This window comes from Ovis aries, chromosome 3 (genome assembly GCF_016772045.2).
Source record: "Ovis aries strain OAR_USU_Benz2616 breed Rambouillet chromosome 3, ARS-UI_Ramb_v3.0, whole genome shotgun sequence".
In the NCBI taxonomy this organism is placed as follows: domain Eukaryota; kingdom Metazoa; phylum Chordata; class Mammalia; order Artiodactyla; family Bovidae; genus Ovis; species Ovis aries.
This window is the reverse complement of record NC_056056.1, coordinates 46850509-46862737: the sequence shown is the minus strand read 5'-3', so window position 1 is coordinate 46862737 and position 12229 is coordinate 46850509. Positions and strand designations below refer to the sequence as shown.

The window sequence follows — 12229 nt, the reverse complement described above, 5'->3', positions numbered from 1 at the left end:
CCACAAAGCTGAATTTTCTGATTAGGTATATTTGAAAGACTCATTAACAAAACCACAAATGAACATAGATATGTTCCATTAGAGGAAAAATTTCAATCATTAAACTAAAAAAAATGATTTATACACATCAGTTTTTTCCCCACTTATCAATTTTATAACAACATTTTACAAATATAGTCAAGAAAACAAATACACCTTTAAGAACAGTTAATTAGACTATACTCCCATATTTTGTCACTACACCCCCCAAGGGGAAAAACAGGCATTTCCAATTAATTTGAGGATACAGATACAAGAGTTATCATTTTACTCACTCCAGGGTATTGGCTGGCATGTGGTGTAAGATTCTTAAAGGCCCACTGAATGTTCTGGTGAGAAGCCAGTTGTCGTGTAAATGCAGGAGACTGCTCACAGCAGAGCCTCAGAATGCCATAGTAGGCAGGCAGCATCCCACGGTTAAAAAGCACCACATCCTGATCATCATGGTCAGCAAGGATGTAATTGAAGGCAATGTTCTTGGTTACCACTGGGTTCTGAACAATAAGGCGGATATTCTCTGGACAGTCAGCACACACATTGTACCAAAACGAAAGCAAAGCCTGTTTATTGTGATTTGTAGCTATTGCTGGCTCAGAAAGTTTAGGCTGGAAAAGGTTCCACAAATCCATGAAATATGTGGAAAACATCAGCTTCTCAGTTTTGGAAATTAAACAGTAAGTCATAAAGCTAAAATAGGGCACTAGCTTTGTAGTGCCATGAACAGCAGCATCAACATAAAGTTTGGCTCTTGAGAGCAAACCAAGGAGCACGTTGTAGACCTGGTGTAGGACTACTGTTGTGTCTGGACTGAGTGGAAGGTCACGGGTTGGGATGTGCAAAGACCTTGTTGACCGGAACATCTGGCGGAATGAATTGCTTGGTATAAGGGACACCAGAAGATAAGCTGCAGCTATAAAATGTAAAACAAAACTGTCAGATGTTTATAAGATATGAAATAGACTGAAGAGCAGTCATTAAACACAAAGCCACTCTTCCCTGTAAAAACCAAAATGAATAAAAATTAAAGAGACATGAACATCTCTTTTAATATCTTTCTGCTCTACCACTTGTACCAGAGAAAGATCCCAAGGAATGACAAAACCAGACGCCTTCCATTCTGTCACTACTATTTTTAAGTGGTGACAACAACTGCAGTAACTACTAGAAAGTTTTAAACCTCTTTTGTTTAGCTTTCCCAAGATACAGAATTTTCCCATTTATTTTATCATTTTGTTTCTTCTCAGGGAATAACACAGTTTAACAGGAAGAACACAGTATTTGGGGCCAGAAGACCTATGCTGTCTGACAGGGTCAAATCTTTAATTTAAGGCCTTAGTTTTCTTCTTCCTTATCAATTACTACAAAATAGTATTATTTTGTAGATAACGGTAAACTTACATTATAAAAACAATGAGATTTATCTAAAAGAATTTTGTAGTATAAAGATTATATATACATATGCCAATTAGAGAACACCATCTTTGGAAAATCTTTAGAAGTCTTCTAGGCTAACCCTGCGTGCAAAGAAAAGAATCCCTTCCTCCAACATATCTGAAAAATGTTATTAAGCCTATGGTATAATTCTGAGAGGATGACTCATTAGTTGAGTCCATCTGTAAAAGTAGTATGAGCTAGGTACTTTATAAATATTATCTCATTTAATCCGCACAATCATTCTGGACATAAGTGATGATACATTGGAAAATTTGAATCTTGGAGAAGCAAAGATCAAGATCACACAGATGAAAAGAGGTGGGCCCAGATTTTGACCTTGAGAAATGATGATGATGATGATGATAATGATAATGGTAACAAAAACAAGAACTGCTAAAATTTATCCAATTCTTAAATTTAACAACACAGTTTTATGTACTTGGTATTACTTTTATTATCTCCATTTTTACTCAGACTTAAAATATTAAGACTACCCAATTTTACACAGTATGGCAGAAATGGAATTCAAACACTGATTGTCAGACTCATGAGTTTATCTTCTTACCAACATTCAATAAAGAGCGTTCTCAAGGCATCTAACGGCTTAGCACAGCCCTTTTCAATACACCTACTCATTCTGTCTTCCACTATTCTACCTATAATTTGATAACTTCCTTTGTACTGCCAAAGCAAATGATGTTAGGGTTTCTAAATTAACTGTATACTCTTTTACAGATTTACTTCAAATTAGACTTTTGCACAACACTCCATTTTCTATATATTTATGAACTAACTATACACTGCTCTGGTTAGTCTGTTTCAGTTAGGCTCAATTTGGTATGTATTTCAAATATAAAAACTTGGCATGTAGGTGTCATCTTGAATAATTCTGTATAAAACTGCAATTGAGAAAAAAATTTTTGATTAAAGAAATTATTCAGTTTAAGTTAAAATTTTAACCCAATATTTTATTGTGAAAAAAAATCTCAAATACCCTGAAAGGTTGAAAACACTCTACCAAATAAATGACCCATGGACCCACCACATAAATTCTATAATTAACATTTTGTTTTGCTTTATCAGATACTTAACCATCTACTTATTTCTATAAAAGTTCCATGCTTTTAAATTAAAAGGTAAGTTCTGCTAGGGAGAAAAACACAACTTTTAAGTTATATCTATCTTTGAGAACAAACATGAAGGTCAATATGAAAGAACAGACCATCTTTCTAAAAACTGCCTTGCTAGAATATAACTTAAGAATTCCCAGTTCTAGAGAACTTATAATAAAACTTCCATTTCTACAAGGTAACTCAACTATTCTAGGGCATCTATCATGTCACCACTTTCCTTTTCTCTAAACATTTTAAACAGTTATTCTTTACAATTTTGTAGGATTTAAAAGTATTTTTCTGTAGCTTTTCTTCTATACATGTTACCCTAATTCTTACTGAGTTATATTGACTCTATGTAAATATTTGGCTCCTATGTTCAAACATTCAAAAGCATGCTTTCATATTTCTAGAGTCTTCAGTATTTTAATTTTTAAATGATGCATAACTATTTCCTATCTAAACATCTAGTTTTAATTTTTCACAATTATAACTAATGCTATCGGACATTTATATATTGGATGACTTACTTATACTAGAATCCCTGAAATGGTATTACGGAGGTGAAAAAGGGAAAAAAAAAAAAAAATTTAAGGATCTTGGTACATACTGCTAAACTGCATTTTATAGGATAATATTAACTTACAAAGTCACTGCGATGTATGAAATGCTTTCTTCAGCACTATTATGTATGTTAGGTGTACCAGCTAGGTAAAAAGCTTTTCCTTCCCATTTTTTTGGGGGGGAGGAGGAAAGGCGGTTGAACATAGGTTTTTAATTGTTTTATGGTCCAGAGTCAGGACATAAACACCAACCAGCATATGTGTCCACTTTTACAAACATCCCATTACTGTGGTGTTGCCTAAACTGACAGGGAAAAAAGCCTACAGGCAGAGCACCACTGCCAATCCATGTGTACCCATGACTGACGCATGTTCTCCCACTTCGACTGTGACATTATTACTACAGCACACTTGCAGTGTTCCAACACTGGCACACTACTATCAACTCAATCCCACACTTTCGATTTTAATGGTTTTGTCCTAATGTTCTTCTGCTTCTAAGATCTCATTTAGGATACACCAGATTCAGATGTCATGTCTCCTTAATCTCTTGACTGTGACACTTTGTCAGACTTTCTTTTGAAGACCACAGTAGTTTTGAGTAGTGGTCCAGTATTTTTGTAGAATGTCCCTCAAATGAGTTTATGTGATGTCTATTGTGAATAGACTCAGGTTATAGGATTTGGGGAGGAAAACCACATTATGAAGTGCTCCTTGTATCACATACCAAGGGCACATGCTATCAGTATGACTTATCAGTGACACTTTTCACCTTAATTACCTGCCAGAGTTAATGTTTGTCAAGTTTTTTCACTTAAAAAGTTATTTTCTCTATCCCTAATACTCTGTTCTTTGAAAGCAAGACACTAAAGCTGATACTCAAAGGTTATGGAATTACACTCCACCTTTGGAGGGGAAAGATATACAAAAATGATTTGAAATTCTTCTGTATGGGGGATGTGCCGCCTCATTTGTTTGTTTATTCAATCATTCATTTCTTTAGCATGGACTCATGGACATTTATTTTATACTTTGGATTACGATACAGTGCTATGTTAATTATTTTTCGACCCAACTTGTTCCAGGTTTGGAGATCGGGAGATCTTCAGGTTGGTTTTATGTCCCTTCAACATAGCCTCATCATTGTTTTTGGAGCGCTTCATTACTTTCTGGTCCCACAAGATGCTCCAGACTCATCTTGTTTATTCCCTGCCCCAGTCCTATAATCAGCCATTTCTCCCAGGAACTGTGATTCATTTTACTAGAAATGTTATTCAAAAACATGGGTCTGGGTATTCAATGTGCTTACTGCTATCAGAGTGTCACTCATTGTTTGAGCTCTTAACAGAAAACTAGGAAATACAATTTTAATGACTAAATTGAATGATTAAAGAATTTTTAAGAATGAACCACTTGATTTTTATTTAATACTATCAAAATAAAACACTCTGTGTATTTATGAGCAGTTTCCTATTATGTGAAATTTCTATTTTTGCTATTTGTCCATGTATCTTCCAAGATCTTTGCTTATTCCCTTCTGGCCTGGATACAATAAAGATAGTCATCATTTAACTCCCAAAACTTTAGAGAATATTTTCTCTCAGCTTGTACTTTTTTTATTGCTACTTTTACTCTTAGCCTTCTCAAGTTATTTTTAAGACAAGATTTCCTGATCCTTTACTCTCTTCACTAATTCTGATCATGCTTTTGTGGCTCTACCAAAAAAGGAAACAAATGATGATAGTGGTGGTGATGTCACCCAAGAGAAGACAGTTTCCTATACTTAAAAAAAAAAAATTACAGATATTTGTAAAATACTGTCATAGGTTTTCAAATACTAATAAAACTCTGGCCTTTAAAACAGTATCTCAAAAATAAACAAACTGTATCTCTAAGAGTCTTTTTGCATTATACACAATGAGCATACTGTAATCACCTTAAAAACAAAACTTGGAACAACAAATGGTTTGTTAAATTCTGAATATTTGACTTACAAGTCCTGACTCTAGGATAATTGTGAGCCAAAAGAAACCGCTCAACCCAGTTTTCCATATTCTGTAGAACCCAGCTGTGTGCCAGTTTGTTTCGGGGTGTCTGCACTGCCAACCAATCCAGACACTGAGAAGGATTGTATTCAATCACCTACAAGTAAAATGACGAGAACAGAATATAAGTCTAAGTGAATGAGCAGTTACTCTTTCAAACTTACTTTTGGTGTATACATTAGACACTTTAAAGCTACAACAGTTTCCTGAAAACTAGAACCTGAAAGAAGCTTCACACTCATGTTTTTTTCTCCCATTTTTAAAGCAATTTATTTTTATTAACAGGAATATGTTCAAAGAGTATTTCTCAATAGTTTACAAAATCAAATTATATTAACCAAGGATTCTAGCAAAGGACCAATCAGAGAAACCCAGTGACTTTTAGGTCTTAAGTTTACAAACTTATTTAGAAGTGTTTTCAGGGCTTTCTTGGTGGTACAGTGGATGGGAGTCCGCCTGACAGTGCAGATGACGTGGGTTCAATCCCTGGTCTGGGAAGATCACACATGCCACAGAGCAACTAAGCCTTTGCAGCACAACTATGACACTTTGTGCTCTAGAGCCTGGGAGCTGCGACTGCTGAGCTCACATGTTGCAACTGCCAAAGTCCAGATGTTCTAGAGCCTATGCTCAGCAACAAGAGAAGGCACCGCCATGAGAAGCCCTCACACCACAACTAGAGAGTAGCCCCTGCTTACCACGACTAGAGAAAAGCCTGTGCAGCAACAAGAACCCAGCATGGACAAAAATAAATAAAATTAAAATTTTTAAAAGTATACATTAAAGTGCTTTAATTCCCTGAAGTTTCCATCTTTACTTTTCTTATTGTTTGACCAATCTGCTACTGCAATTGAGAATGAAAACTAGCTCAGTATACTGCTGGAAAGATTTTTTTCCTGGAAATAGGAAATCTAAGAATCTAGAGCAAAGGTTGGAAAATTATGGATCGCAGGACAAATTCTGTGGTTTGCTTGTTTTTGAGTTTGTATTGGAAGATAGCCATGCCCACTCATTTATATTTTGTCTATGGCTGATTTTATGGTAAAACAGCAGTTGAGTGGTTGACAGAGACCATATAGCCCACAAAACCTAAAATATTTACTATCTGGCCTATCAAGAGAAAAAGTCCACCTAGCCCCTGGCCCAGCGAGTGGGCATTTCCAACACTCAGTAAGAAACTCTGTAACCTCAGCAGTAGTTCTGGAAGAAAGGTAGTGGTTGGTGCTTCCTCTGTATTTTCTATCAACTACTAAAACCAGCTAGTTTTTATTTCTAGGGCTTCTACCACTTCATGGAATCTCTGAGAGTAGGGGAATGAGAACCTCATATGGACTAAAGGTTGTTTATGATTCTACAAGAAAGTCTTTAAACATCTGAGACACTAACTAGCCAGGAACTCTTCTTCCTCTAGATCTTCTGTCTAAAGCATCTTTTCTTCTCTTGACCTGTGACTTACTAAAACCCTTTTGAGTTACCCAAGCAAGAAGAAACTAGTACTGAAAATGGGAGTGATTATGTTAGAAAAATAAATACTAGAACATCTACAAGACTTACCTCCCATATCCTCTGCAGAATGTAAGATGCAAAGGGAGGCATTCCTGGAGGTCCACCAGCAAACTCCATTAGCATAGTCAATAATTTAAAGAAAGGATTGGCTGCCTATAAGACACACACATGACTGCATATTTAGAGATGGTGAATCAATTACTTTCGCTAGAAAACAAATGTAACTCCTCTACAGATCACATTTAAATCTGATGTATTAGGTTAGAGAGATTAGTACTCATACATATGAACCTGAACTATCATAAAGCAGCAGGATGAGCTCAGGATACAGTGCCAATTGCATGGGAGCCACATGTAACAGAAAACGTAGTTTTCTGGATGTCAATTTGGGGGGGGGGACTCTAGTTAATGAGACAACCATGTTTATAGAAAAATTTAGATTAAAAGTTTCCTGTAGCAACTTTTGCTTGCTGAGGTAGAATTCCTATTAATATTTGAAATGTATTCTCAAAGTAGCTATAACATTTACATTTTGAAAAAAAATACATACTTATCCACCTAAGCAGAATTTTAGTTTAGTTCACTTTCTTCCAAGGTACAATATGATATATGCTTCAAACCAAACAACTTTAAATCTTAGTACCTAGGTGACACACTGATATGTTAGAATTATATGTTAATTTAACTGGGAAAATGATATTTGTGATAAGACATGAAGAGGTAATTCAATTTATTGAAGTTATATAGTTTAAAATAGGTTACTATATTATGGGGGAAGCCTTGATAGGCTTTTCCTCAAGAACAGTTAGAAAGGTTCATCTGGAAGCATAGTCAGTGCTCACAGTAATTTGAAAAACATGAATTAACAAATGTCTACATACCTCAGGAGTCAGCTTTGCTATTGATGTGAAAAGCATAGATACAATCTAAAAAAAAAAAAAGGGGGTTGGATTTCAGAATATTCTTCCAAAAATTACCAAAAAACTTTGACTGTTTCTCAGTACTTACATGTTCTGCAAGTCGATTATTATATCGACAAAGGCTGAAAATCAGATTACAAGTCTGTCTTATATTGATGCCATCGCGAATATGTTGAAACAAGAAGGGAAATCCCTGTCAAAAGCAAAAGTTGTTCATTTAAGAATTGTTTTGTTATTCTAGGGATTATCAACTGGTCTAAATATTAAGAAGGTATTACCTTTCCTCCTGTTAATGCCGCCATGTCAGTCTGTGACAATGTCAAATGCCTGAAAGAAAACATTAGTGGAAATAAGTTTTTCTTTCCTCTCTACTAATTCAGAGCCATTTGAGTCATGATATGTAACAACATTGTTGATCCAGTTACAAGTATACCAAGACACCATCATAAAATGACTTTTGAACTTTCTGCTAGCTAGACTTGTTCATTAGACACCTTTTGGACAATTTTTCAAAATTCCAAGATTTATATATAGAAGTCCAAATCTATTTTATTTCTATTTAATTAACTCAGTATGTTCATGCACTAGGATGGATTTAATTTAGAGAGCTTTTCTGACATGAGGATCTTTAAAACAAAGCAAACTTTGAAGAAATAACGAATTTTACTTTCAAGTTTAAAATTACTGCATATTTCCTCAACTTAGTAAATAAAATTTCAAACACATACAAAAATAGCGTAAGCATCCCAACAGTCAAATTAGCAACTCATGGTCAGTGTTGTTTTATTTGTACCTCCTACTTAATCAATTTGAACTATTCTGAAACAACTCAGATATTGTTATCACTGAGCCCATAAATCAATATATATCTCAAACATAAACTTCAAAAATGTAACACTACTATTATTCACACCTAAATTAAAATTCCTTATTATCACACAAGATCCAGTCAATGTACAATTTCCTCAAGTTTCTAAAAAAAAAAAGTTATAATCTGTTTGAATCAGGATACAAATAAAGTCCTCTGTTGCCATTGGTTGAAATGTCTTTTAAATCTCTTTTAGACAACTGGTTTCCCCTCCGATTTTGTCTTTATCTTGTAATTTAATCTGCTGAAGAGTAGGTGATTTGTCGTGCAGAATTTCCCACATTTCCATCTTACTGATTATATCCTCACTGTGTTGTTTTAACATATTCCTCTGTCCCCATACTTCCTGTAAACTGGTAGTTAAACCCAGAAACTTGATCAGATCTAGGTTTGACTTTTTAATTAAGAATACCTTGTAAGCAGTGGTATGAACTTTCATCACGAGGCACAATGAAAAGTTGTCCCTCTTTTTCTAATGTTCTCAGCCCACAATGATCATTTCCTAGATCCATTATTTCATTTGGGATGCAAAATACTAGTATCCCAATTCCAGCACTACTTGGCCATTTATTAGCTCAAATACCTCTATGACGACGAGCATGTCTCATTTACAACCTAGTTGCCATGAAGTATAATTCTTGCAGGTAAGATAAACACTTGATACTGTTCCTTTATTAATATGCTTTCAAAATTATCATTTGGTTTCTTAATATACTCCAAAGGTTGGCAATAATTTTTAAAATTTTGCTTTTAGTTATCATTATGAACTCATGGATGTAAACATCCGTGACATGTTTTAGTCCACTTGCAGTTTACTTCTTGTTATTATTGCTGTTCAAGTTGTCCAGTCTGTGACCAGTAGATACTTGAAGTTGACTCGAGACCTTTTAACACGACCCCAGCAGTCTTTGATAGCCTCCCTGCTTTCCAAAATGACAAAATGTTCAAGGCTTCCCATTCATTCTTGCCCCAAACCTGGAACTGGCCATTTTCCTAAGGAACCTTGATTTTTTTTCAGTGGTAAATGATATCTAGATGCCAGTGGCACTCACTGATTTTGGGTTGGACAGAGTTTCTAGACGTTTTCAGAAAATGGAGATACATAATACATTTTTTGTTTGCTTAAGACAAAATATACCATGAACTCTGATATTGCCAAATTCAAGTTTAGTGTTAAAGAAGATAAATAAACATTCTACAATTTTATATTGATATTTCTCCTCTTTTCTTTTTCTGAAAATCTTGGTTTCTAATGATGTTAACAATTATCTATTTACTTTATTCTATAACATAGTTTCAGAATAATAATTCTAATTATATTAATACTAACAATATAATTAGCAAAACACTTTAAGATAATTTTACAATTTTTCTTTGTCTTTCAAGTACATACCACTAAAAATTACAGTTAAATCAATGGGTTCTAAAGTCACTTTAATTCTTCTCCAATGTTTATGTCACCAACTCAATATACAGTTAGTCTCATTTATTTCAGTCTGCTTTTGATTTTTAGGGACTGCATTTTATTAAGTTTGTAATTATATAAAACATTCACATGATTCCAAAAATAAATCTAAAAAACAAAACAACGTACTACATTCAAAGAAGTCAAACTTCCATTCCTGTCCCCTCCAGTCTGCTTTCTCCTCCCCCCAACCACTGGAAACTTGTTTTTAAAGTTTATTTTAAAAAATTTACTCTTCAATTAAAAAAAAAAAACCCTCAATTCTTGTCATTTGCAGAGCTTATGCTCTATACGGAGATGCAAACAATGAATGAGTGAACACCAAATCATTGCTTATAGGAAAAACACAGTTTGTTCCTGTGAACCTCGGGGTCACAACATTTTCATTGATAAATCAATATGTTACCTTGTTTCGTATGTGTGCTTCTGTTTCAAGACACCTGATTTAATGTTGACCATTAGCACATTCTTGAACTTTGGAACAAATTAGATAGCACTTGGCACTATGCTTAGGACCATTTTTAAACAGGCAAATGACCAAATAAAGAGCATAAATGTGAAAAATGTGGCACATACTGTAAAAAACCTTGTTTACAATATGAGAACTGAAACAAGAAGGCATAGTGTCACAACATCTGACCTCAGCTGGGGAAGTGTGTTGTCACATCAACTCCAAATTTTTGGTACATTCTGTAATCCACAAATGAATATAAAACTTCACAAGTATTGATTTGGGGATTACAAATAAATTTTAGTTAAGTAGGCAAATTTGCAAATTGGAGATCCATGTATAATGAGGCTTGGTTGTGTGTGCACATACGCACAAATGAACGCGCACGCGCACGCACACACACACACACTCTCTCTCTCTCTCTCTCTCTCTCTCTCTCTCACTCATTTTCTCTCTCTCAGCCTTCCCTGTCTTAAACAGTAGCATACTATAGGGAATTTTTTGGCAGTCCAATGGTTAGGACTTGGGGATCCTGCAAGCCAAACCATGCGGCCCAAAATAAAAAAATAATAATATTCTATATATACTTTTGTCCACCTTCATTTTTTTCACCTTAGTAATATCTATCTTGAAGATCTCTTCATGGTAATATACAGATTCCATATTCTTCTTTTTTCTGCAATGGAGTACTCTTATAGAGGGGATGCTGTTTCTTCAACTAGTCCCATCTTTGTGGACATTTTCAGTCTTTTGCTGTTTATAAACACTGCTTCAATAAATATACATCTTTCTGTATTTTGGGAACAGAATCCCAGAAGTGGGGTTGCTAGGTTAAAAGATGAATGCACATATAATTTTGCTAGATATTTTACTGTATATTTCTTCAATGTATATTTCTAACATGACTCAGAGGCAAGGTAAAAGTTTGGTACAAAGGACTGAAATACTTATGCTACAAGAGTTGATGAATCATGTTATTATTTAAAAAAATTAAGTAACAAAAGCCACTGAATTAAGAATGATAAAACAATTATCTTTAAAAAGAATAAAACCAAACATGCTTTAAGCATTTTGAATGTTGAAACATTTCACCTTTCTGAGCGAGACTGTTCAACCAAAAGAGCAACTAAAGCTATCATTTTTTCAAGGGCAGCTGGCCTGTATTTCTCTTCTGCCAGAGAGAGTATATCTTCTTCCTCCTCCTCCTCTTCTCCTTCTTCCTCTGACAACACTTCAACTTGAGGCTAGAACATAAACACAATTAATATATTCGCTTTTTAACATTAAGTTGACAGCAAATAGCTTCATTATGTTATACAACAATGCAGGGTAGATGGTGCCAGGAACATGTATCATGAAAAATAACACTCAAAGGCCTAACCCTAACTTTAAAAGTCTAAATGACACTCAGGACAATTTTAGATTTAACAGGCAGAGCTGTAAGGAACAATAATTCCCAATACTGTGAGTATTTACCTTACCTAAAGAGATAAATTCTTTAATAATAACAACTTTTTCTTATAGGTAAGTTCTTTGGAAGATAAATCAGGATCAAAGTTCATATGAATATGATAAAAAAGTATTTAATAAAAATGTCAGTCACACAAATAAAGGAATCTATATTTGTAATTTTCAGAAAATCCAAACAGTAGGTATGTCAAAGAGATATTCATCAGAAGTTTGAAATGCAATACTGAACAAGTAACCACCTGGCTGGAATTAGGTAACAACAGTATATATCTGGAGAACCATGACCACATAGTGGCTAATAGTTTTGTCTAGGAGTCTAATCACAGATCAAATGCTAACTCATTGTTATCTAAAAT

General features: G+C 34.5%; 1 protein-coding gene across 6 annotated transcripts in view; it reads right to left on the bottom strand.

The window, feature by feature from the left end:
- Positions 1 to 12229, bottom strand: part of USP34 (ubiquitin specific peptidase 34) — a 230355-nt gene that overhangs the window by 21038 nt on the left and 197088 nt on the right. For all 6 annotated transcript variants that reach the window (XM_015094329.4, XM_042246017.2, XM_042246016.2 and 3 more), the window contains 7 exons: positions 11496 to 11647; positions 7898 to 7946; positions 7708 to 7812; positions 7581 to 7625; positions 6748 to 6852; positions 5143 to 5290; positions 315 to 949 (listed from right to left, as the gene is read on the bottom strand). In XM_015094329.4, the coding sequence (XP_014949815.2) occupies positions 315 to 949; positions 5143 to 5290; positions 6748 to 6852; positions 7581 to 7625; positions 7708 to 7812; positions 7898 to 7946; positions 11496 to 11647 (1239 nt within the window). The remainder of the gene's footprint in view (positions 1 to 314; positions 950 to 5142; positions 5291 to 6747; positions 6853 to 7580; positions 7626 to 7707; positions 7813 to 7897; positions 7947 to 11495; positions 11648 to 12229) is intronic.